This window comes from Ascidia mentula, chromosome 3 (assembly GCF_947561715.1).
Source record: "Ascidia mentula chromosome 3, kaAscMent1.1, whole genome shotgun sequence".
In the NCBI taxonomy this organism is placed as follows: domain Eukaryota; kingdom Metazoa; phylum Chordata; class Ascidiacea; order Phlebobranchia; family Ascidiidae; genus Ascidia; species Ascidia mentula.
In genome coordinates, this window is record NC_138568.1 from 10,428,816 (window position 1) to 10,456,273 (window position 27,458).

The following is a 27,458-nucleotide window of genomic DNA, read 5'->3' on the forward strand; positions in this document are numbered from 1 at the left end:
TCCGTACGTGTCCAATTCTGTCACGCTGACGGAAGAAACTCGATGACGAAAGTGATTGCGTCACAGTTAGGCTGCGCAAAGTTGATGTAACTCACGCCCAAATGCGTTGCGTCGCTTCAGTCAGTGTTTTTGCGTGCTCTATTTACGTTACGCCATGTGATATAGATTTTATATATAGCGCCTGTGTGTTATTTTAATTCGTTTGGCAGTAAATATACTCAAAATGTTTTTGTAATACTTGGCGTGACGTTGCGTAAAATGTGGAAAAAGTATTTTGGATTACTGATGAAAACTTATAAATATGTTAATGAGAAGCGAACTTTGAACCTTGAAATCTTGAAGAAAAATATTCTTCTTGTACGAAGCCTAATTTGGATTGGCGTCGACATTTAAAGTCGCATCAGCAACAAGCTTGTCGAGCATTGTTCAGATCAAGACTCAATCGATCGTTCGTGGGAAAAAGTGGAATTGCACAGCCGAGGGCCAATCGCATTCGCTTTGCACTGCACACTGACATATGGCGCGCGAGATGATTAACGGCAAATGTCCACTGCAGTATAGTTGGGGCGCATTAGGCAGGGTTGTAGTGTGTGTTGGTTCGCTGATTTGAGCGGTCGCTTTTCTTGGAGGCCGTTTAAGCGTCCTGGCCCACAAAGGCGCGTTGAGAGCAGTGTACACAGAACTGAAGTGAAAAACAACAGCAAAATCAATAAAGGTTTGATTCGCAACTCAATTGTGTTTTCTCTTGGCGTGTTGCGCGCATAAGCATTAACCAGTGATTAGGTTACATTGTAAAGCTGTGCTCTAAGGAGTGGTGCTCTGTTTATGGCTCGTATTCATTGCGGCCCAATTACAGGCAGTTTGTATTGGCAGGCAGCAAGCCACAGGCAAGCGAATCGTTTATTTGTGCGATTCAATAAACGATCGTCCCATTTACTCTTGCGGTGGATTTACGATGCGCCTTAGAGCCCAGTGTTTGTTATGGCATTATTGATTCGAGCTGCTTTATTGCCTTTGCGTTAAGGTGCATTGCAAAAGTCAACAGGGCGAAAAGAGAATGCTAGTTTTGTTTGTGTGCGCCCTGAAGTTAAAGATTAACCTCGGGCGCGCGCAAATTTTCTAGTCAGTTTGTTTTGTTGTTTGCTAACTGCTGATGGGTTAGAAGTCGGCTTTTTGTTTTTTATTTTTTTCCATTATATCCTCTCGCATTATAACTGGCCTAATCGCTGGCACTTTCGGCGAACTTGGAAAGATATGAGAAAAGTTGTCAGGTTTTGTCGTATTTGCTCAGTGGGTACGATAAGCAGCTTTAGAAGGTCGCCTGACAGCACACTCGGCCAATGTTTTGTTTGCTAGTGTGCCTCACTGTTTGCGCGGAGTGACCAAAACTAGCAAGTCACTCGCCCATCACCAAACGCGTGACGTTTGACATTGTTGTGTTGTTACAATCGACTTGTGCTGCTGTAAATGGAGATGACAGCGGATAGGTCTCACACAAGTTTTTGTTGACGGTTGAACAAGAGAATACAGGATAGGTTTGGTTTATAGTGGAAATCTTTCATCACGCGCCATTTCCTGTAGCGGACTTGGTTGAGTTACTATTGCGTAACAGGTCTGGCAATTTTGCTGGCTGTTCTGAAAATGTGTTAAATTATATCTACGAGATTAATAAGGTCAAACCCGAGTGGATGATGCGCGGAAGGCATTTTTGCTGTGCAATTACAGTTGGTGAGTTGTGTTTGAGAAACAAATCTCTTGCATTCTGAAGTGGTCGAGTTATTTTGCCCCGAAGCGCGTTGTTTTCAGCGTGACTGGTTTCTGTACGTGGTTGCAATTTTCTTGTTTCATTTCAGATACATTTAGTGGATATATTTATTTATTGGGCAAAGTGTATTCTTGGTTATATGGATTGCCTGCTTTGGTTAAACGCCGATGGATTACGCCGCTAAAAAGCGGTTGTATGAATATTACTGACCATACTTCGCCAGGACATTGTCGCCAACACCACATAACTTGTCGGAAAAGCGAGAAAACGTCCTACTTCAACTAAAAGACAGAAAGATGAAAACACATGAACTCAAATAACAATGCAAGTGTGACGGAAATCACGTCTCGCAAAGCTACTGATCGTTTGACAGGTGCAATGCAACCAATGCCAGCGGTCGGCTATTCGCCGTCTACACATGGTGCCGACCCCGGGTCAGCGGCCCAATCCCTCTACCCACAGTCCTACGTCTCTCCTTATGACGGAGGTTCAAGTCTTGCCAATCCTTACAATCGCGACGGCGTGTTCCCTAATCCAACCAGCAGCTCGTCGTCACTTCCGTTTGGTGGAATTAATGACATCGCCCCAACACTTTTTGGGTCTGGCATGCTGGGGTCCCATCCATATCACCCCTCTGCCCATCCTTTGCACACAATCCCAAGGACAAACCCAGGTTTATTAAATTATGGCCAGACTGGAATCCAGCCACCAACACAACCTCCTCTGTTTCCATCCCCCTCTTATGGCGGTTTTTCTAACCCCCTGCCAATGCATCTTCCACCGAGTCAATCCATGGCAGATAGAAGTAACCTCTTATTTAATCCACACATGATATCAAGGTATAAAACATTTTTTTGTGCACAAGTCCTTGGTGATAATTTAAAAGAAATATCGTTTATTGCAAGCCATGAAATCAAAATCAATCACTCAAAGCAATAGCCAAACAGTAGTGCACATGTGCCAAATTGGATTTTCGAAAATAATTTTTGGTCCACAACATGCTGTGCCTTTAAAGTCGGGCAAGTCCTCATGCATTATAACTAGATTTGCAGTCCCCCATTTCAGTGGCTCAAAACCGACAATCTTATCAATTATTCAAAACCAACTGGACTAAAAGTATTCTATGAAATGTTAAGTGTTGCTTTCTTCCCTGTAATGACATTTTGCCCCACTCAGCCATTTATTTCCTTTGTTTGCAGCTGCACCTTTGGGCAACATTATTGACTTTTGTCCCTTTGATGTACAATTTCATTTTCAGCTGTCACTATTGTTTGTATTTTATCCCACATTAATAACTTGTTTTCTCAAGCATTTCATTGTTAAATCAGTTTCAATAATATTGATGTTTTATGTCAGCTTGCTATCCTTTCCATAGGTCTGGTTTTACATAGTTTATATTTGTTATGAAAGACTACTTCCCTAATTAACGTTTGGCTGACATATAGATTTCCTGGATTACACCACCGTGGAAGTTCACCACTTTCTGGATATGGTATGGGCTCAGATGCATCATTGAGACCACCATTTACATCATTATTGTCAGGACCTCCAGGTGATGCTTCAAATTCTTTAGAGTCTGTGATAAATTACGAGTAATTTGTCATTGTCATGTTTCTTTTTATTCAAATGTCATCTAGATCGGAAAGGCCTTGTATCATCACCAGCCACTAACATTAGCAATGGGGCGGAGATGGATCCACGCAGCGAAATGAATGTATGTATTATGATAACATCAATGCTTCCTATGTTTCTTGTGAGATAATCCTGTCAAACATAGAAATCTTCCAGTGAACCAGGCATGTGTCACCTTTTATCAGGATCATTTACATTGCAAAACTATTTTAGTGCACATGCAAAATTTTTTAACAGAATGTAACTCATGAATATTTAATAAGCTTGGATAAGGAACAAAATGTAATTTCTCTTTGGATAAAGATAATGCTCCTGTGAATGTAATATGTGATTATTCACTCATATACTTCAACATATTTTTTTGCAGAACTCACGCAAAAAGAGAAAAGCATGTGGGCACTGTGGTCCATGCCAGCGCAAAGAAAATTGTGGATCATGTATGAACTGCATCAATCGTGCTAAGGGAAAGCAAATATGCATTCACCGAAAATGTGAAATATTAAAAAAGAAGGTAATTGTCCTCTTTCGCTATGTGTAATAGCAGCAAACAAAGGCCTTGTTTGCTTAGCATATGTCTGCACAATGTACAGCTATGTTCTGAATTTTTTACAAATAAGACTGTGACAGATGCGTTCAATTCACATGGGGTTAGCACTTATTTTCTATTTGCTTTAAATTTTGACCCAGTCACTTCGGCCCACTTTTTAAAGCCAAGAGCTCAACTAGTGATTACAATGATGATTATCCACTGGTAGTTGATGCTAAGCAGTGGATTAATGACCTGTGTAGAGAGGAAGATTACATGTACATACATGGGTGGAGACCCTTTAATCAGCACAAAATTATGGCTTGCTATTTTGGTGTGCTATTATCTGTAAAAAATACATATGCTTGATTGAAGGTTCATAATGGAAGAAAAAATATTATTTTAATTGGAATAAAATAGACACCACCTTGCCAATCACCAAAATATTGTTAAATAACAATATTGCGGTAAAACGATTTTTTTAAGGGTTTCTCAAAAAAATGCCTAGGAGTTTCTAAAATTGTCTCTCATAGTAAATGTGTCGTATCAAAATGATTTGAATTAAGACGATAAAGACATCCCCATACTCCATTGCGTGGGTAGATGTATCTCAGCCGTAATGGGTTGAATCCATCGTTTATTCGTGTCCTCTTTGTTTAACACAGGAAGCTCAGTAATAACGGTTGTTGCTGAATGGGGTAGTATTGCTCTTCCATTCTTTTGTACCCTTTGGCTCTATTATGTTGACAGATTGAGGTCTTGTTCGTGAATGGTTGTGTTTTCACTGCACGGTTCTTGCCAGCACAAGAAAATCTAAATGCTTATCTGTGGTGCTTCTACAAACATTAGCCTGCTTGTTTGTTGTTTTAAGATGTCTAGATTCTTGGCAACAAAAGGGCACCTGAGCAAAGGATGTAAATGCCAACTTGTGTGTTTTCATTTTAATAACTTTATTCAGATGTAATTTTGAATTTTTCTGCAAAAAAGAGATATTTTATAAATTTGTCGGTTGGTTTAAAAAAAGTTTTGTACTGATACTTGCCATTAACATCTTCTTATTCAGTTGAGCCAAAGCTTGGAGGTAAAGCCTCATAACATGGTCATGCCTTTTAAACTCCATAATGTAATTTCACCCCAGTGACAGTAAATAGCTTGGCATTGTAAAAAGGCCAACTTGGGCATGTAATTGGAATTTCCTGTTGTCATTTGTCATTTGTCATTTTCTACAAAAGGTTTCCCAGTGGTTTGTTGCTTGGAGTCCAAGAAAGAGACATATTATGCCTACCATGGGGTTTACAATAATGTGACAATATTTCATGCAAATTTGTAATATTGGGTTCTATTAGCCTTTTAATTTAATTCACTGGTAATAAAATTAAAATTATGTTTGTCTAAATTCATCTTGTTTTGATGGTTGTTTTTGGTCATTGATTATGTTTCTAGGACTATTGAAAGTATTTACAAGATGGAAAATCCCTCTCTTTTTGTCCTTACTGGCATTTTCTTGTCATTGATTTTAATCATTCAAATCCAATTCTTTTCCATTTGTTGCGAGCTTTGGCAATGTTTCAACATTTCGGCTTGACCTAGACAGCCAGAAAAAATCAATATCTGGTTTGTTTTTGTTTATTAGTTGCAAGCTTGTGATTGATATGTGCCAGTTTCATTAATCAATCTCTATGGCAATCAATTGTGGAGCGTTTATCACTTAAACCCAATTGGATTTTTACTAGTTGTTAGTATTTGTTAACATTTTTCAGATTGTTTTGATGAATAGTTATTGCTACTGTCTATATTAATTATCAACTCCTACCATTTGAGGTAAATTTTCTTTTCAAAAACGAAATTGGTATGTTTGTGGGTTACATTATTTTTCTGGTCGAATTGTTGGAAGAGCTTAAAATATTAACCATGCTTTCTTGGACTATTTTAAAGGAACCCAAATATTTATGATTACAAAGCCGAGGATGAGAATAATTTTACAAATTTAGTAGGTCGGGCGAACCAAGCTAATACACCACGATTCGACTGAAGTAGCCCATTCACTTTTGAGTACCCCGTTTGACCCCATTAGCTTTTATGGAAGAACAGTGTTGTTGCACCGAAAACAGTTGGCTCGGTTCGCTTTCTCACGGCCACTTAAAGCGTGTTGTTTTGTTTGCTTTGTCTCTTCGGCCAACAGCGAGCAGAAGGGCTCCGGTTTCCTAAACAGTTAATAGTATTCGGTGTTGCAACTTTTGCCAACCCTTGAAATACACGCGAATTTTCACACCTTATTAGTTACTGCCAGTAACTTACTGGGATGATACGTGAGTTTGCGGATAATCTCGTTGGTTCTTTTCCGGGAAGAAAGCTTATTTGTGTGTGGTTACGCATAAGCTTTTGTTTGCCGGCAAATATGATTCGTGTCAGAATTGCTTCATTCCGGTATTGTTGAAAGCCCCGCGGCCATTTATTCTTGTTTTTTTTGCCAACATGCCTTTAAAACATTAACCCTGAGAAACTTCAGCCAAGAAGTAGAGATACCCGTGCGAAAAGGGATTTCAAATTTCCGCCTCAACCCAGCTATCAAATGGGAATATTGAACACCCTTGCCCGTAAAAATAGCCACGCCGTCTAGATGTCCGCCAATTACGCGTCCGGGGAAAGTGCCACGCGGACGAAATAATTTCGCCTACTGTCGCGGCATATCACCATCTTATGTGGTGGCTTTGATGGACCGTCCCTTCATTGCACAGGTCGCCACTTGTGGCAAAGTCAAGCTTGTAATTCCAACCACAATTACGCGTTTGAGATCGCGATTATTCTGAGCGCGTTTCAATTAATTAGAGCTCTCGCTGCCTTCTCAGCACGCGTCGCTTTGGTTGCGTTACAAATCGGGCGTGTGACGCACGTGTTCCGTGTCATGACACCAGATATTGACCATTTGGCTACTTTTCCGCTTAATTATCACCAAAATAGCCAATCATTCTACGCTTTCTGGGGTAACCCCGGTGTGTAAAATGCATTTTACATCCGCTTTGAATCGCACGTTGACGAAACAATTCGCAGGTTTGGAGTCCACTGGGAAAATATCGCAGTTTTTTTGCCAAAAAGGTTGTAATGTATGGCGACTCTTCACCTTTCAAGTACCTGTGAGTCTTCCGCGCACAACATAAAAGCCGCGTATTCCTATTGAAAAAACAATACAGCAATGATAAATCGTCGTGGAACGCTCGAGTCGTTGGCTCCTAAACGCCTGGAGAATGGGTTGAAAGGGGGTTGGAAAAAGTGGGAACGAATGGGTGAACTCACTCTTGTGAGCGAGAGGAGAGGGAGCTCCTCGGGAGTGAGTGAGAGGAGAACGAGCAAACACTACACAGCGCCTCTTGGTCCAATTGAAATTTGTGTCAGCGAACAACAGGAAATTTATTTTGTGTAAATAGAGCCTTATTTCAATGGTTCTCTCGCTGCCACTCAGTCAGGCGTGCACCCTTCATGATTAATTTATCCCCGTGCGTAGTGAGCTCGTGCGCAAATGTGTGTGTATGTGTGTTCGTGGATCTAAATGTATGTAATGTGTATATATGTGTGCGTTGGTGGTTTGACGATTTCTGTTGATGTGTGCACATACAGTACTTCCTGCGTGTACATGTTTAGTAATTTAATAATCACGCCTGATCTTACCATAAAAACGTGTGTTTCTGATGACGAAAAAAAAACCTTTTATATTTTAATATGATATTATTTATTTTATTTAGAAAACTTAAGCTGGTGTGAAATGGGCGCTTAAATAGGGTTTGTATGTTGGCGATATGGTATTGTGGCGAGAGTTTTCCGTTGAGACCTCCCTCGGTTTAGTGTGTTACACTTTTAACCTGTGCGGTAACCCTGACAGATTCTCAAATGTCGTTGGAATGATTCTGCTGCATAAAACAGCGGTAGCTTGCAGGATTGCTTCTTATCTGATCGAGATTTTATCAACCCACACGTTATGGGTACCGCCTTCACTGCATGTCAATACTGTTTATAGGCCACGAAGCAGATTTTCCCAGCGAAATGCCGTGTGCGGAATTTGATACCCACGCGGCTTGAAAGCTCAATTTAAATTATTGTAGTTGATCAAACCCACAGGGGATAGCGTGCAATCAGGGCGACCTATTTTTACAGCTCCATTTTCGCGCCAAATGAAAGCATGCCGATAATGCGGCAAATAAATCTCAAATATTACTCTGCCCACTTTTAAGTCTGTTTGAATACATGCTTTGTATGTAAACCACGTTTTATGTTCAGATAAGATAAACTTTTATTTCGTTACAATTTTACTCTGGGTATGTATAATGTCATGGGTCGGACAAAATATCTGGTATTTTATATTTTGTTCATCTTTGATTAGCGATCAACCCACTTCTTGCTTGTATAGTTTACACGCACCGATTGCAAAACGAGTGTCGTTTTCCACGACCTCCGAAAACGTTTTGTTTTTGTTTCCTTACAGACAGGACAGGGTCTGTCTAGTCGCTTTACCGCTGTTTTTTGGACCCCGCCACTTTCGTTAACCGAAACATGTATTTCAAGTTGCGCAACCCGACACTGTCTTGTTACTACATAATGGACTGCGGAATCTCGATCAGGTGTCCGCGATCCAGTTACCAAAATCTGTTCGTTTGAAAGTGTATCGAACCAACTCGTGGCTTTGTTGCGCTTCCAACTTGACAATAGTCGGCATTTCGTTGCAAGCATCCATGGAAAATAATTTTCTTGTGGCACATTTTTGTGGCTTGGCGTCCCGTTGACGGAGTCTTGATGAGCTGTTGGCTGATTGTCAGGTTTTTAAAACACGCAGTGAAGCTAAAATATGTGCACTGTACTGTATCGCCATTTTTAAGAAACGCATTTTTAAAGATGACGAATATTTGCCAATGAATGGAAATAGTCTTTTTTGGCCTCCATAGCGCTTTGACCTACTGACGTACATTTCAAGGGTCATTGCTCTGCTTGTTGCCAGGTTGTCAGCTATCGAATGACACTATCTATCGAGCACGTGAAATGATGCTCTTGGCCTTCTATGATTTTCTTGCGGCATTCTTTGTAATTTCATCTTGACCCCAAACTAAAAGATGGATCTTTCGTTTTGCAATGTGTCACTAGATGTAAGTTTTATTTGTTTGTGGAAAGTGGATTTGCTTATTTAACAAACTGATCGTTGAAGCTGCATGGAGTTTATCCAACGCTTTGGGGTTTAAACTTTGGGCAATTTCTTGGATTTAAACGGGAAACTGAATTTCGGAAAATTCCTTCACTCCGATTTTTCTCTGTTTGAGCTCATCACGTGATCCCGCCAATTTGTAACTGTAACATTTGTCCATTATTCGCTTTGGCGTGGAGCCATTGCTTGTGGTTGTTCCTTTAGGCAAGTGCTCTTTTCATGCCTGGTGTTGATTGTTTACCTGCCTATTCACCAGTTTTGTGATTGACACTCGAGCACACAAAGCGATCAATGGCCCGCGGGAAAAAAAATTTTAATTAAAAGTTTTTGAGTGCCGGAACCTGTGTTAAGTCTACAAGTACCGTATGGCGTTTTTCCCGGCATTTATTTGTTTTGTGCATTGAGTCAATCCTCTGAAATTAGTCGAAAGTGTTCTTATGTAAACAAACAAAAAATCGGTTACTCATTTCATAGCGCAGCCAGAGTGTCGGTTTTTAGAAAAAACAAGGACGAACGTTGGTTTACATTTCGAACTAAAAGGTTCATGTCATTTGCATCAAAAATCTTTCGAAATCCTGCCATAATTCCCGAATATATTTCCATCAATCAAGCTACCTTTTATCAAAGCAAAGACGTATTTATTGAAATAAACAAAAAATACAATGGAAGGTTTCGGAAGTTTCTGTGTAATGAGTTGTGCGACATTTCCAATTCACTCCACGATGCCGAGAGATATTATCGCGCGATGCATTGCAGTCTAAAATGTAAATAAGCTTAACCGCCACTTTCGACCCACAGGGCATTATATCTGTGCGGATATCTGACATATGTTTTCCGCGGGTAGTCGTGCAAATTGCATGCTGTAAAATATATTTTGCTTCATGTTTCGCGTTGTCCAGGGTTTGTATATTTGAAACCGTATGTTTACACCTGAAAACACAAATCATTGTTGTAAGTTGGGTGTTACAAACCAAATAATGTTTACGCTGGTAAAACAGTGCACAGAATTGTTTTGATCTATGTCGACATCTTAAGTCAAATTAGGCGACTTGAGTCTGCATATTTGTGAGCGTAACTTCGGCCGAAACCACGTATCACTTCGTAGGCCAATCCTGTGTAAACGTTCAATGTCACCGCTTAACTTAAAAGGCTCCCAATGTTTGAGTCTACTTGCCACACGTATCGCTCAGTTAGAAAGGAAGAAGCTTGTTTTCCCAACACAGAGGTTTGACCTATTCAGAAACGCAGATAAAATCTACATGAGATGCGATCTCTTTCCAAGACCTGGCCGAAGTTCAGCCATATAGCGCGTGTGTCGGAGCGTTAATTAGCGCGCTAACATGTTTAATAAACGCGCCCTTGGAGATTTCTACGAAGTGGATGATGTTTAGGAAGATGTACATAGGAAGAAAAGTTGTACTTTGCATTCATCATCAATATTTCAACGGAATATTATCGATTGAAAAGAGAGCCTCGTTGCCACAAATTACGATCCTTCTTGCTGTGTGGTAGCTAATCCTTATGCTGCAATTATTCAAAATCGACCATACCCTTGGTCAGTTTTATGGACCCCCTATTAATTTTTTATATCCCGGAACACAAACTGTCCCATTTGGCTTCACTACCAAACTTAAGCAAATTTTAAGTTTGCTTTCATGTTGGCAAAAACGGTTTTTTCATTTCGATTAATGTTATATATTTTTTGTTTTATAGCCTGGAACAACTCCATATATCCCAACACCCGAACCGCCATCAAAGCAGGAAAAAAGAAAGGTAAATTTGCCATCAGTTCATGTTTGAAGAACTGACAAGCGCAATTCTTCTCCTGCTCATAAAGTTCATGGTAGAGAAGTTTCGAGAAAAGTTTTTGAATCTGCGACACGTTGTTTATTCGCATACTATCTACCGGTCTTTATTTAATTATGGGGCGTTGCACCATAGAAAAGATTTTGTTATTTATTCTGTCATTTAATATATTTGTTTATTGATCTAACGGGTTGGCGTTCCATGTTGTGAACTCACACATCGCGCAGAAAATATTAAATCATTGAAACAGCAGTCTTTCATTTTCACTTTACCATCGCTTGCGAATTGTTGGAACAAATTTATTTTCTTTTGATTGCGGTGGAGGCGTTTTGCTCGAGGCGGGCGCAGCTTGTGTTTACACAACAAACTCAAATGCCAATTATCGTTCCTGGCTTATATTTGGAGGTCAAAACAAAACACGTAATGGAACATAAATCACTCAGATGCAACGCAGTCCGGAAGATCAAAACCAACCGCGCATGCTCACAATAAACTTGACTGTAATTTGACCCCATATATTTCCTTGTCGGCTTTGTACTTGGAAATGATGACGATCGCCTCATTACAGTAACCTTAAAAGTATAACTTGACGACAATTTGTACCGAAAAAACTTTGAAGCGATTGAACTGATATCAGTCATGCAGCCGTTTGTTAAACCTCCCATGGTTGTTGTTTGTTTGTAAAATTATGTAAGCGGGGAGGAGATGTATTTTTAATTGAGATGCGAAGTTGGAAAGTCCTGTTGGGTGTAATTAATCATCTGTACGCAAATGATCGTCTCGTTTTTACCATGTCGTCACTCCATCCAATGCCTTGCGTTGCAAGTTGGGCAAGTGGTAATTGACAATTGTTTGCATGCAACAACGCCAAATAATCTGGCATTAAAGTGAGTGCTTTCAGGGTTTATACTTTATGAGTTTAACTTGGGGACTTCGTATCAAAAGTTAACGCATGTCAGTGCTTGGGGTCAAACCGGTTCGCGCGTATCTGATTTGAGCGCTTTGTTGTGGCAAAATGATTAAATCTACCGAGTTGAAATACTCGGTCTTTTTTCGTTTATTTTTCATAAAAGTTAAAACGTCAACGTGTATATAAACTGACATTGATGAAATTTTAACCCGTTTGAAACGACTAAACTTACCTCGTGACGTAAAACATAATTCGGTTTGGGATATCGCCCAAGCGAGACCTCAACAAAAGAAGGAGCAGTATTGATGTCAATCTCGCTAACCACTCTACAAGACTCCCAATCTAATTTCGGAGATCAACGGATAAACATGCACACATCGGTTGGTTGTTCATACAAACACCTTGCCATCGACAGTGCGAGGCACGCCGTGGACCGATTTGTGTACGGATTAGAAAGCCACTTTTTAAGTTTTTTTGTTGCTGTCAATTCCGCTTCACCAGCAATTTGCTGTCGTTCTATCCACGGTTAAAAATATTTTTGATGGAATATGTTTAATTTAACAGTGGTGATTGAATCGTTAGTAAACAAACTATGCTATATGTTGTTGGCCGTAACGCTCTGTAAAATTATACGTGCATTAAATACATTTTCTGTTACGTCAAAACTTTAGAGGAAATGCTGCCTTTTACGTAACAAGCCGTTATGACTAGGATATTCATGCAGAAGGGCACGTGACCCTGAATCTCTTTTTCTGTTGGTTTAAGGTCAAATGCAAAAAATTCGCCAGGAAAACCGCTTGTCAAAACAGGTCATGCATCCTCTACCAAATAGCTCAGTGTCACGCAAGCCGTTCTCATTGTGCGAAGTATTTGAGCATGTGCTTGTGTTGCATCGGCAAAGGAAATTGCCCAAATAAAGCAAATTCATTTTATAAAGAGCTAGACGAAAGTTGGTAATTTCATAAATCTGTACCAATTGAGCACAATTGTGTTGGTTAAGTTTCCAGTTGTGTCGTATTATACATGACTTGTCATTAATTCTGGTGATTTCCAAACTCACGCGTTGGCGAGAAACTGGACAGAAATGCGTTGCGATGATGTTGAATTTTAATCACATTGTTGCGACCTAGCGGTTAACTTATCTCATTTTGATTGACCGCAAGACGGCGGTGTCGAGTGCACTCAGAGGGAAATGAGTATTTGCCATGGAAACACTTGTGTGGACAAACCAAAAACAGTTTCCCAAATCTTATGCTTTACTGCAATGTTTGCGGTATATATAATCATAATATCCATCTATATGTTTTTCTATTGGTAGAATATGTATATGTTTGTGTTTTCAAACCCTGAAATTAATGTGTTCGCTAGGGTGATGTTTGGTTGTACATGTACTTAAAGATGAAGAAGACCGAGTTTTAGGTCAAATCACACATAACGCATTTGATCATGTTCCGCCTACTTGGTTACATCCGATATATGTACGTTGTTGACAAGCAGGGCGTTAAATGACCAACCAACAATCACGTTTCTGGGTCAGACAAACACATCAGTGCCTCCGAGGGCCCTTGTTCAAATACTCCAAGTCGCCAAAAACCGTTACGTTATACCAACACCCGTGGCATTGTTGAAATTCGCTGTGCTGGATACGCTCGTTTGGTGTCGAAAATACGTCGGCAAAAATCAACGGTCGGCCTCCCACTCACGCGTGACATTTGTGGAGCTCAGCGTTCTTCCTCCGCTCTCTCGTCTCATTTCCTTTACGCGGGCGAATCGATTGTGGTTCGCCTACTGTGCAGATGCCGCGTTCTCATCTGCGGTTAGCTTCCCTCCGTTATGTTGTGAAAGCCGTTGGCGGGTTGTTACGCTAAATTGTCAACCGGCGACGAGAGGATGCTTACGAGCTTCAGAGTGAGAGATAGCCTGTGCGTTAAAACGTTGCCAGACCGATTCCATAGCTCCGGGCCTTGTATTATGTACAACTCTGCTCGCACGGACTAACTCTCTATTTCTAACAGTCTTTTGCAAATGTTAAACGTCACTACGGAGATTTAAGCAGTTTAGAGCATTTTCCGTGTGGGGGTATAGACATGACAAACGGCGATAGTTTATGCTTATGTTGGGATGTAGCGTCGATAGTTGAAATACACAAACCCGCGCGCTTATGCAGAGACCGGACGAGGTGCGTTTGCAAGAAGAAATCGAGTTGACTGTGGTGCGTTACTGTTGCGCTCCGTGCATGTGTTAGCCAGAAGGATATCCTGCGTACTGCGACATAAGCCAAAAAACACACGCAATTTCTTTAATGCAGCTTAGACAAGTGCCTGCGAGTTGTGCAACTGTTGGAGAGATTAGTTGTCCTTTAAAAGTGTTTTTCGTTAGCTTGTTCCTGAAAGGTTAAATACAACCCCAGAAAGTGCGTGACAACGATTCGCGTTTATAAATGTGTCTGGCATTTGGTCACAAGATACGTTTCAAAGTCTCACTGGATCTAGGAAATTGTCCCATTTGTTGTTTAAAAGAAAGATTTTTTACTGATCAATCTTTTTGAAGGTTTTTGTATTGTAAATGTGTAGTTTGCTTATGCTTTATACCCAACTCAGCGAAAGTCAAGCCTTTGTTCCATAGCAGCATAATTTGTGCAAAAAGTGCCTTCTGCATAAAAGAGATTAATAAGTTCTGTTGGTTCAATTAAGAGAAAATCATCAATAAGGTATGTGCCAAAATGGATTGAAACAATTTAATGTGATCAATAGCGTCCCGGTGAAGAGTGTTACCTGATAAGTTTGAATAATATTACAGTGCCAGTTTAAATAGACGGAATACAAACAATGAGCAGATATTTTCAAGTTAAAACTTTATTTACATTGTAAGTGAAATCACAATAAAATTTCTTTAAATTGAAAGGTTGCACGGGTAAATGTGTGAATGGTTGTAAATAAATATCATATGTTGTGGCTGATGGTTTTTGCAGTTGATTGCAAAATAGTACTTGTTTCTTGATGAAATGACTAATAATAATTTGTCAAATGGGCCGATACCAACACTAAACCTTGATAGTTATACGTCACTAGCCGGTCTGCCATGTGGATTTGTTTTTGTCGACTAAAGAGAATTGCATCGCCATAGAAAAAAATCCCCTTCAATACTCCAAATTTTGCGTCCCGGTGCAAGGGTTGTTTTGCATACATGTTTGTCTCGTTTATTTTCATAATGTGCAACTTTCATATAAATATATACAGCATATCTGTAATATAAATAAATATAGGTTTGTAGAGGTTCTGGAAAAATTAAAAAATGTTGTTCATCCAATAATTTTAATTAAAAGTAGCCTATCTCATGATTATTTGTCATTTGTATTTTGTAGATGAAATGTATGTTCCATGAAATTCCCTTAAATATGCCAATGGGGTTAAATTAACCCACAGTGTGATTTTTAGTAAAAATCCCAAAATGCATCACATACATTATTCCACTCCTTAGTATCATATACAATAGTACCCAACCTGTTGCCATTTGTTCAATGCCAAACAATACGAAACGCTGTGTGGTAACGCCCAGTCCCAGCCTCACACAGCTTTAACCGTGCATACATACGCACACTCATGTAGGCGTACCCGCACACGCAAACAAACACGCGCAAGTCATATTGGAACGTGCCTTTGTTCGCGTCACTCGAATTGAAGCGGCTCACGTGACTCCCGTCATCGATTATATAGCGAGGCACAGCTGTGTACGTTTGCAGCTTGCCAGCTATTACGTCCGCTGGTTTCCACGGCTACCAATTTCTTGCGTTTTCATGCAATAGGACAATTGTGTTTGTTGCACTTGAAAGAAAGGTACATGTTAAGCGTCGTAGTTAGCCCATGATCGATAAATACGTTTTATGGTTGCGGATGTTTGTATAAAACCCGACGTTTCAACTGGTAGTAACAGTTCTAATGCTTGTTAATCATTAACTACTTGTTGATGCCCTTGAAACCCCTACAATAATCAATCCGTTGCCAAGTAAAACCCCCAACCGGTTGCCTATGGGTTTGCTTTTGTATGGAAAGTCTCGGCAACATTATTTTTCTTTGACTTTGTTCATGTTACCTGTATCTGACTTAACATCAAATTTTTCTTGCAGGACGTTGATGAATTTGTGCCCAACGAATCGAAAAGAAGCAAAACCGACGATTCCGTATCCGCCGATCTACCTCAGGTTAGTCGGCTAAATTTCGGCCGTTTAACTTTTCAAACTTTTTCAAACAATCTTTCTTTTAAAATATTTAAACAGACATTGTCTTACATTGAAACAAATAGTGATTTATGATGTAATTTGTCTAATCTTAGGGACTTGTACATCCGACTTTGCACCCGAATTTTGCGGAATTCGGAGACATCTCGCACGGACCTTCCCAGTCAATATCAAGGAACCAACCGAGAGTTACCGACAATCCTTTACCAAGTGCCAACCCTGCAAACCAACGCCAAGGTAGGAATGTATTCCGTGCGCGTTGCGATAACTTGAACAAATGTAAGGCTCAAGAATGTATTCCGTCACAATTCTAAAACAAAAATACAAGTCATTGTTGCTTTAATTTAACCTTAATGGTCAGTTTTTGCTCCTTTCGTCTAATCAAGTAACACACCGTTACATTCACGCAGGCAACCCACCCTTTTACTCGGGAGACCAGGGCCCACCCCAACAAACGCCTTACCACCAAACCGGATATCCTTCATCGGAGCAAACTCCACGCACTGAACCGAGTGGACCAACCACTGGACCTCCAAACGAAGAATCCGACTTCATAAACCAGGCTCTGCAAGCAATTGAAAGCAATATCAGCGCTAACCAGCCAAGTGCGGGACCCAGCTCTAACAACTCGTTAAATGACACTGCTGGTTCTGGGAACATCGGAGCGCCATTGCACAACCAAGGTCCCCCGTCTGGTCAACCACTACAGCAGCTTCAGAGTCCGCAACAACGGCGGGTATCGCAGCATGATAGTGCCTACTGGGGACAGAACGTACTCGAAAAACCGGCGACTTCATTAAACCCTGAACAGCCACCACTCCCTGGAAGACCACCTCCACCTACTGGACCGGGACCTGGGTCAGGGAGTGCAGAGAGTCAGGCGTTACCCGACCAGTTGCTAAATAACTTGCGTAAGTTTAACTCTTCTGCTCCGTTTCACGGACAAAGCAGTCCCATCAAGGACACAACAAAGGTCTCTCAATATAACAACAACAACTTAAACCCGCAAAACCAGAAAGGATATGCGACCCCTGCAAACCATTCACAACACTCCTTACCAGCTGACAGCAGCAAACCAGTAGCTCAACAGCCATCGTTTGATCCTCACAGTCGACCTTTTTCTGGAAACCACAGCTCAGAAAATCCCACGTCAACTCATCAACAGCCTCAAAGACCATTAAACGAAGCCACGATGTTTCAGCGTGAAGGATCTCAGTATCCCAACGACGCCATGTCCGCGGAAACAAACGTTCGAATGATGCCTTCTGGATCGTTTAGCGCTCCGAACGGCGGGTTTTCTGCAAACAACCCCTCTTTTCCGCCACCCAACAGCGCAGACCCGAACAGGACATACGGAAGACCTGAGTATCCAGGGGCCGTCGATTACAATCCTGCGGGCGGCGAACAACAATTCCCACCACCCTTTCATCCAGGGGCTGCACCCAACACACAAGGAAACTTCAACCACAAACCACCGCAGTCGTACCAGTTTCAACAACCAACCAGCAAAGCGTCATATCCCCAACAACAACCGAACCAGTATGGTGCAACTTACAACAACCAGCAACCACAATTTGACCAGTTTAACGACCAACAACGCTTTCCACGTCACCAGCAAATCAGGCAGCAATCAGGCGACATGACCAGCAATATGAACCATCCCATACCAAATGGTAACAACTGGAATTTTAGGATGTCTGCTGGTCCAATCCAACAGCAGTCGTCGCATGAGGGAACCACACCTAACATTGGAAACCAAACCGACCAGCGCATCCAACAACCACCTCCTTCATATACGAATGCCGGCAATCGTCGCGTAAGCCGAAACACTTCAAGCGAGTGTTTTCCAGCCAGCCGCCACTTATCAGACCAGTCCAATAGCAATGGAAGCACCAATCGAAGCCCCATGGTGCAAAGCTCACCAGCTGGACAGGGCGGGGTCACACATAGTCCATTTGCCGGCTCGGCAGGCAGCAGCCTTCGTAGCCCAGTGTCGGCGCTAATAACTGGATCCCCGGCCTCTCAGTACCAAAACCCAGCCACATCCAGTCCGTCTGTTGCTACCATGCCTCATCTATCGACCTCTCCTAATGTTGGCGCCAACCCTTCGGCTGAGAACTCTTCAATGCTGGGTAACGTCCAGCAGACCTACAGACCGTGGCACGAACACCAGCAAACGGCGGCTGGTCCTCCTCGGACAATATCCAGCGTTGATCCGACGAAACCCGACTCCTTGTCATCCGCCTCGAGCACCACGAATCATTTTTTAGCCCGACCTGGCAGCAGTCTTGATAGTCGACCCCATCAGCCCGGAGCAATCAACGGCCTGCCGTACAACAGGGCGAACGTTGCCGACCGGCGAACCTCGTTGGAGGGACGCTACGTAGGCAGCGCTTCGTTCGCTGCTGCCAGGTTATCGGTTCCAGACAGTCCGCAGGCAAGTAATGGCAACAAACTGGGGCACCATCACCTCAACCACCACCACCACCCACATCAGACCGCAGCTTACGAAAGCTCGGACAAGGCGTTTGCTGAAACTATGAACTCAGTACTGTATGGAAAACCTCCACAAGGTTTTGCCGCCCATAAGGGCCACGCAGACATCGGTCAGAAAGCAGCGTCGTCACCGGCTGACGTGCAGTCCACCATTTCGCCAGGCGAAAGTGGATACGACTCGGCTGAGCTTTCCTCGGTGCTGAGCGATAATTCGCACCACCACCACCATCACCCTCTACCCGCGCCTGGTCAGCCCAGAGACGTGGAATCACTTAGCGTCGAAGGCGTGCTGTTGGCACACGCTGATAGAAGCAATCCAAACGAGCAGCCAAAAAACTTGTATGCGGCCTCGGTGGGATCCGAAACCCAACGAATGCTCGAGTTTAGCGCGGATCGCTCTTCGGCGTCGGGCGCCATTGTTGTGCCCACGTCAAAAGAAGGTGAGGCCGTAGCGTAGGTTTTTTTGCGTCATTTTTTTGTCGAACGTTTTTTGTGCACTAAAGTCCCGCCATTACTTTTGTATTACTGTGCTTTTATTTGTCCCCAGTAACTCTAATTTATTGCGACATGGCGAAAAATAAATGCAACTTAATTCGAAACTCTCGTGTGATTTTGTTGCTACTTTTTACAAAAATAAAGAACTTTGAAGTAGAACGTAGTGTAGCTAGCATACTGAAGCACGTTTTTGCCAACCGACCATTTCTAGGCATTCGCAAAGACATAGTTTCCGCATATTGGATCATTGCAATTGAAATTAGGTAAAATATATATGTTGCAAAGTGTGCTGAACTGACGCATTTGTTCAGAGAAGCCGCGCCAGGACTCGAGTTCGTTGCCTGCCGAGGTCGTTCTTCCTGCGGTCCAACCAACCGCAGATGCTACGAGCCTTTCATCTTTGTTGCACACCCAACTACCTCTATTATCAATCGCTTCAACCTCCTACGTGGCGACGCCCGTGATGCCTAGCAACGTCACGCAAGTGACGGCCAAGCCGCGAAGTCATTCCCTGGACTTGAGTTCGCAGAGCAGTGAAAACAAAGTAAAAGACATTCCCAAAGTGACCTTGCGGCGTTATAGCTACCAAGGACCGACTACTGACAGGATTTTGCTGACTAAACCAAAAAACCCCTTACCAAGACCCAGATTTCCTCTGAATACCCCAACCCCCTATTTTCCGCCCACATTCCGACCCCATCAACATGTTAAATACAACATACTGGACACCCCCCCTCAAACTCCACTTAGTTTGCACCCGAGAAAATCCAGTTCTGAGTCGATACCTTGTTCGGGGAACGGTTTGACCCTTCCAACGCCCCCACACCACCCAGAAGACTTCCCCAAACTTCACCCCACTCCCGTTGTAAACACAGACGATCTCAGGGGGCGGGTTGTTACAACCAAGGGAGCGAACAACACAACCGTTCGCAAATCCGTCTTCCCGCCGTGCTCGTGTCTGCCAGGTTAGTTTGTGAATATGATTTAAGTTTCCGTTTCAAGCTTGCGTGTGAATATTTTCGTTGCTGTTGGTCGGATAGATATGGAAACTCACTTTTTCCAACTTCTGTAGGACATACAGTAGTAATCGGTTCATGTACCGCTACCTTGGTACATTCCAAAAAAATCAAGCAAACCGTCTAATGTTAAACCTCGCAGTAACTAACATTTAAATGTTCATAAAATTTGCATGTTGACCGTAGGTCATGAAAGGTAACCAAACGTATAAATAATCTGCATCATACGTCATCGCACTTTATGTTAATATTACGAGAGGTTGCCCATCAGTTTGAAAGGTCATATAGTGTTACATGTCACCGTAGACTCTGACGGTACTGACGATGATGCACCTTACTACACTCACCTGGGGGCCGCCTCATCAGTAGAAGGGATTCGGAAACTCTTTGAGAAGAGATGTGGCCACACGGGGAAAGCTCTTCGCATTGAAAAGGTTTCGTATAAACAAGTAGCTTTGCGATTGACCGACGAACGTTGCTGTAACACTCTGTTGCTTGTAGGTTCAGTACACTGGAAAAGAAGGGAAAACCGCTCATGGCTGCCCCATCGCAAAATGGGTAAGTTTGTAAATATATTAAAAGGACCAACAAAAAACATGTTGATCCCTGTTTTTCTGATGTTCGCATTTGAATCTTACCTTTTGTGCTTTGTGTGTATAGTTCTGTAATTTCAACAAGTGTTTGAACTGATTTTTTATTCCTGTTCAGATTTTACGGCGATCTGGAGTCGACGAGAAAGTCTTAGTTGTTTGCAGGAAGAGACCGAAGCATCATTGTCCAACTGCAGTTGTCGCCATTATCATTATGTTATGGGAAGGAGTCGACCGACCGACTGCCGACTATGTTTACAGTAAATTTGTGGAACTTGTTCCTACGAACGGCGAAGCGACTGAAAGACGATGTGCCACGAACGAAGAGTAAGCAAATGAACCAGTTTTTTGTAAAATTCCGCCCATACTTTCGGATTTTCACGAAGAAAAACCGACTTCATGTTACAGTATTTTCAGTAGTAACTGGCGCATAACATCCGCAACACTTGACAAACCACATCTTGGTAACACTTCTTCGTTTACCAGGAGAACGTGCGCGTGTCAAGGTTTCGACGACTCACTAGGTGGCGCATCCTTTTCCTTCGGTTGCTCATGGTCGATGTTTTACAACGGATGTAAATATGCTCGATCGGTGAAACCAAATAAGTTTAAACTGAACGGCACAAAGAATGGAGAAGCCGAAGAGCTGGTGACCAAAATCTGCCAGAATCTGGCATCGGATATGAGCGTGAAATACCGGATGGCTGCCCCCGACGCTCATATGAATCAGGTAGGCGGTCTATTGGTGATCATGTTACTCGCAGTATGCTGCTAACTTCGCGAGGTTTCTATGTAAGCGAGCGGAAAGTTTGTCTTCGTTGAGTGTTTGTATATTGTACACAGTTTGTCCGAAAAATACCTGAGTTAATGGACACAAAATGAAAGATATTCTGTCCGCCGATTAAATTGTTAAAAAAATAAAAATAGTTTCAATGCTGTTCTGTTTGTAAGCAATATCAGCTGCTGTTCATTTCAGCACGCCAAAAAATATCAGACAATACGTGTTAAGGAATATACCGTTTTCATCCTATAAATTCATGCCACAACCATCTCTTTTGAAATAACTTTGAAATAATAGTTAAGCATCTCCTCATATTACAGACGGAAAATGAAGCAAAGGGCAGTGAATGTCGACTTGGTCTCAATCCACCAGAGGTGGGAAGACCGTTTAGTGGAGTTACTTTATGTATGGATTTCTGCGCTCATTCACATAAAGATCAAAACAACATGGATAACGGATCGACTGTGGTGAGAATGTCACATGAAAAAAATCTTGAATTCATTGATATCAAGCGTAAAGAACATAAAATCTACAAATAATGCATAAATTTTCCTCACAATAAAGTAGAAAAGCATTCAAGAACGCTATTCACGAAAAATTTTGTGAGCAAAAAGTTTTTAGCATATTGCAGAAAACATAGACATTTGTTTTTTTAACACGTTTCGACAACAACTCATGCCGTCATCAGGTCATAATTTTAAACAATTCGAATTTTTGCTCTTTCCAGGTTCTTACTTTAACGAAACCGGAAATTCGCGATGTTGGAAAGAAACCGACCGACGAACAACTTCATGTTTTACCACTTTACAAACTCGATCTATCCAATGAGCAAGAAACTTATGACGGTGTTGCGGAGAAAATAGAGAGCGGAGCGATTGAGGTAAATCCCAGCGTCTCTACTTGCCACAGTAAAACCACTTCAATGTGAACACAAGTTTATTCTTTAATTCCGTGTGGGGTTTATTTACATTATTATGGTGTTTTTTTCAAATCTTTTTGAAACAAACATGTCCTGTCCTAACGTATACCCAACGTATTTTTGTGCACAACTGACAATAAGAATTTCGTGCAACTTCAACAGATTCTCTCGAGTTTCCCGAGACAAATACGACTTCGTGACAAACCGTTGGGAACTTGCAAACAACGCAAAGACAAGAAGCGACGAGGTGATCTTTACACAACTCCTCCCAAGAAGAAGCGGGGAAGAAGTCCAAAGCGATCCCACTCTATGGAGGATCTTGCATCTGCAGCAAACCAACAAATGGTTCAAATTCAGAGGATGGAGAGCACATGGTAACATTTTACATCCACATATCGGATTACAACTTTATTATTGAGAGTTTTGTAGATATTTATTGTGTTGGTGGTCATTACAATGTAATTATCCACTAGTTTTGTTTCTGAAGCAACTACATTAATTGAAAACCACATCGACAACTTTCAATTGCAATTTTGCAAGAAATTTCCAAACATGTTCGAATCTTCTTCAGGTACAATCAACACCAACACCAGATGCAACAACACCACAACTCCCCAATGTTCGCACCCTATTCCAAACCCAACCAAATGAACCCCCAAATGGACCCCATCGCTTCACCACCCCCTAGATGGCCCTATCGTCGTCACCCCTCTTTCTCGCCCTCCCCGTCCGTCGATCATAACCTTCCATCGATCGGGAGCATCTTCAGCCCTGGGGGGACTCAAATTCAAACCCCCAAAACCACCTTTCCCCCCTGCGGCTTCACCCCACCTCTTACCCCGCGACAGGCCCCCTCACCCATGCCCTTCCAGTTTGGTCGTCGTATGTCGACCACCTCTCCTTGTATTTCCCAAACTCCACCGCATGCTTCTCCATTACCCAGCATGGGTTCCATGCCCAACCATCCTGGGACTGGTCAGTTTCTCACCCACCCAGTCAAAAGAGAGCCTTGCAACGATGAGTCGTATCCGGATCCGAAGATTAATTTGAAAAGTTACGCTGCTAATTCACCAGCGCACGGGGTTCACTTCCAAACACAGCACCCACAAATCAAAAAAGAGGAATCTACTTTTTATTCGGACGCAAGAGAGAGTTTCGGAGATGGTGAAGTTGGAGGGGTAGCGATCGCACCCATGCATGGCTCGGTAAGTTCTAATTTAACATTATGCTTGATTTCGACTGCATGTAAGAAGCGGCAGCCCAAATTATTCACCTTATAATCGTGAATTATTAAAATACGATTCTTGTAGCGAACAAATTTTATATAGTTTTGTTACTGCCGTAACATTATACACGCGTTTAAAAATAAAAGTATTGACGAATTAATCGACCCCTGATATTAATTTAACAATGATATTTTAATTGAAATGACTTTTGATAATTATTAATAAATTCATTCAATTTTCCAACATCTCGCACAACTGTACATATGTAACAGGTGTTGATTGAATGTGCCAAACGTGAGTTACATGCAACCACTGCACTTCTAAAACCCGACCGTTTCAACCCATCCCGAATATCGATGGTTTTCTACCAACACAAGAACATGAATTACAGAAACCATGGTGCAGCCGAATATGAAGAAAAAGAAGCTCAAAGAACCCTTAAAAAAGTAAATAGCAGTCGCATGTTTTACGGTATTGAATACAGTGTATATGTTGATTATTTTTTTTCCTTTTTCAAACCCAAAGCATGGAAAGTATAACCCGGTATAAAGTAAATCATCTTAAAACCAAGGAACCAAAAAATATTTCTTTTGTGAGGTACAGACATGTCCACTGTTAGTCAAGTCTAATAGATTTGTCCCGAGGCACTGCACTGATCAGACTGATAGGTCGGTAAAGTGGGCCTGTCTGCATCTTATTTAAAATAAGTCAAGTTCTAGTGTGACATAACAGCTGTATATCAAAGATAAATATACGTAATTATGATGTCTATTTTGGGTGGATGAATGGTGTTTGCGTGGGTTGGGATAAAATAGGATGTTGGTTTTGGTTAAAGTTTTTTAACCATTTCTACGTCCATTTAGGCTGCGAAATTGGCGGAAGAAAAGCGAAATGCAGAAGTTTTGCAACAGCAACAACAAACGAAACTGCTACAACAGACACTACAACAGCAACACATGCAACCGCATGTACATATACAACGACTATCCAACCAACAACATCGCCACATGTCTCCACATCAACAAAATCTCGTTTCTCCAAGGTTCAGTTCCACGCCCACTTCCAATGAATGGCCACGCCAACCTCATGCTGCAGTACAAACACCTACATTAAGCTTACCAAACCAACAGCACGGTTCCAACGCCCAGCCCTATGGTTATGGTTTTTCCCCATCAGGCCACATGCGTCACACCTCCAGCAGCTACAATGCGCCACCTAGCGTACAGCGTGGTATCAGCGGGTCGTATTCTATAGAAAGCAGGTTACCAACAGGCTGGAGCCAACCACCGCAGAAACATCATCAGCAGTACGTCTACCACCAACAAACTTACCCGCAGTATGCACGCCATCCAGCTTTGACGTCACAGCCCACCCATCATACCGAAGCGTCGAATCCTTACGTTCATCAGTCACACTACGCACCGATGCGTTACGCGGTTGCAGGGCAGAACTATATGGGGAATTACCACTACCAACCTCACTCTACACCTCATAACCCCCAGACACCCCAGTACACGCCCCAGGGTCAATACACCCACACCATGACGCCAAGGGGCCCGTTGACGTAGCGGATTGTCCTGTTTGAACTGTGCCACGGTTATTGAATGCACGAATAGGAAGAGGCATTTATTTTTGTACGAATGCGCCGGTACTTAACTTGACCTATTGTGAGTTGCCCCGTGAGAAAAATTGTCGCGTTTCATATACGTATGTATCTGTCACAGATACTATTAAAAGATGATTATTTGTATATTTAGCTCTGTCCGCAGGTCGCAGTGCAATATAATCCCACGGAAAAAATATGATATTTCCAATGCTCCAAGCACCTTCCGCGATAAACACTTGAAAACAAACCAATATTTTCTCGAAAATAAACCCCGAGTCGTCTTGCACGTAAAAATAAAAGTAACCACAAAGTGGTTGCTCGTGAAATTACTTCCCAACTATTTTTGTGTGAGTGCAACCTCAATCGACAATGTATCGTTGCAAAAAAGGCCTATTACTACGTGCCGACATTTCATATCGTGTGTATTGGACATCCTTATTTATTTCCCTCACAAAATGCGTACTGTTGCCAGTATGGCGATCCCATAACCCCTTCTTTCGAAAACCGCTATTCCCTATAAAATGTTTATTCTTTTTCCCTTAAATTGTGAAAACTTTGCACTGATAGCGCACCGACTGAACACACAATAATGTACATTGTATGTGCGCGCGATTCCTTTTCCGTTTAGTTGATTTGCGATTGTGTTCACTAGCATTTACGTTTTTCTGCTTATTTATTATTTCGCCTTGAGAAGCGTTTTTTTTTTTTTCTTTCGGCGACATCAATCACAATTAGTTTTTCAGTTATTTTCCGTTTTGCGTTTTTTCAACAATCGGATTTTGAAGCACAAACGTGGATTCCACGTGTAGCAATAAACTACACAACCCAACCCCGGTGTTTGAATAAATTAAATCTATAACTTTTTGTTCCGTCAACAGAAACTTGTCCTTTCTATTTCTTGTACCCAGTCTTTATAATTTTGCGTTTTTTGGTCCCTGTTTATTTTTGTACCGACTTACTGTTGAAACTTTGTTTTGATTAATATTAATGTTACTACGATTATGTGTGAGTGAGCATTCCCTGCGTTATTCGTGCTATTATTTCGTCCCGAGCTATTTGCCCGGACTTCGCATCCATTGTTTTTCTTTGTGTCAAGTGATTATCAAGGAAACATTGAACAAGCTTTTTTCTGTTTTTTGTTCAGCACGCAATAGCTTTGTAGACATTCAAATAGTTTAAAGCTCCCAGTACATAATTTCAGTGTTAGATTCATCACCGACATTAGGTTTTGATTTTATCTGGAACCGAAATTAAGACTTACTTAATGAAAAAGGACAAGGAATAAGTAATATAATGTATAAACGACAAATCTGCATTTGAAACGATTGCCATTGTATCTTGGAAATATTTTGAGGCCACTGCAATGTTTTCTTCATTTTTCTGTCTGCCGTAGAGTTACTGTAGCAAAATGCAATAATTAGAGCCAATATTTTTTTGATTAAAAAACACAAATTTAATTTTGAATACCATATTATTTGCAAATAACTTTCAAAAGTTTTCCTGTGTGTAAGCAGGAAAAAAATACGTTTATCGCCATTGGTATACTGTCCTCACATGCCAGTTTTTTTTAATATTATTACCGCACACGATTCTAAACTAAAGTTCTCCGACCCAACTGCGAGGCAGCCATTTGGCAACGGAACGTTGTCTGGTTCTGCTGCATAAACGTAGAAATAGTAAACTTAACATGTTGCGATGCATGTTGCTCATACTACTTAAAAATAGGCTGCATAAATCGATTTTACAAAGCTGTGGCAATATGACATATTTCCCAATTTTTGACTTTACTAAACTATTTGGAAAACATTTGACCAACATTTTTGAACAAGCTTTTGACGTAATTTTTACTTATTTTGCGAAAGCCATAAATAACGGTCTTGGACTAAAATGTGGAGCTATGTGCAACTATGTGGAGCTATATGTGCAACTATGTGAAGCTATGTGAAGCTTTTGTAAAATTCATTTTGCCGTCAGTTACGCGAGCCCCGCCAATTTCATTTCATTTTTTATATGATTTCGTATTATAATTTTTTGATCGTTGTTTCGCCTGATTAAGCAAGAGCCTGTGGTGATAAAAAAGTAGGTCACTCGCATCACCTGCTCAGAGCGTCGTCCAGTATGTTAGCACCAGAGGTTTCTACTGTTCGGCCAGTTTTTATCGTTTCATCATTTTAGCATCTAACTATGTCTTTTCTGTTTATGTTATTTGTAGAACTAAAGGTGCTTTAATAAAAAGCGAAACATGTTTTATAAAATCAGAAGCGT

At 41.5% G+C, this 27,458-nt stretch overlaps 1 protein-coding gene across 1 annotated transcript; it reads left to right on the forward strand.

Annotated features, from left to right (window-relative positions):
* The first annotated feature begins 1,858 nt into the window (after positions 1–1,858).
* LOC145894110 (uncharacterized) lies at positions 1,859–26,308 on the forward strand. The gene is made up of 19 exons (XM_082982572.1): positions 1,859–2,604; positions 3,211–3,317; positions 3,403–3,479; positions 3,765–3,908; positions 10,825–10,884; positions 15,954–16,028; positions 16,160–16,301; positions 16,475–19,000; positions 19,367–20,020; positions 20,378–20,505; positions 20,573–20,629; positions 20,780–20,988; positions 21,148–21,391; positions 21,763–21,909; positions 22,170–22,322; positions 22,524–22,735; positions 22,933–23,566; positions 23,860–24,033; positions 24,451–26,308. The coding sequence occupies exons 1-19, from the start codon at positions 2,072–2,074 to the stop codon at positions 25,153–25,155; spliced, it is 6,981 nt and encodes a 2,326-aa protein (XP_082838698.1). The 5' UTR covers positions 1,859–2,071; the 3' UTR covers positions 25,156–26,308.
* The last annotated feature ends 1,150 nt before the right edge of the window (positions 26,309–27,458 follow it).

Excerpts from the sequence above, each read along its gene's own strand:
- LOC145894110 (XM_082982572.1), top strand. The coding sequence starts at position 2,072 with ATGAACTCAAATAACAATGCAAGTGTGACGGAAATCACGTCTCGCAAA. Across the intron at positions 2,605-3,210 it reads AATCCACACATGATATCAAG|ATTTCCTGGATTACACCACC; the intron begins GTATAAAACATT and ends GCTGACATATAG. Across the intron at positions 19,001-19,366 it reads TGTGCCCACGTCAAAAGAAG|AGAAGCCGCGCCAGGACTCG; the intron begins GTGAGGCCGTAG and ends GCATTTGTTCAG.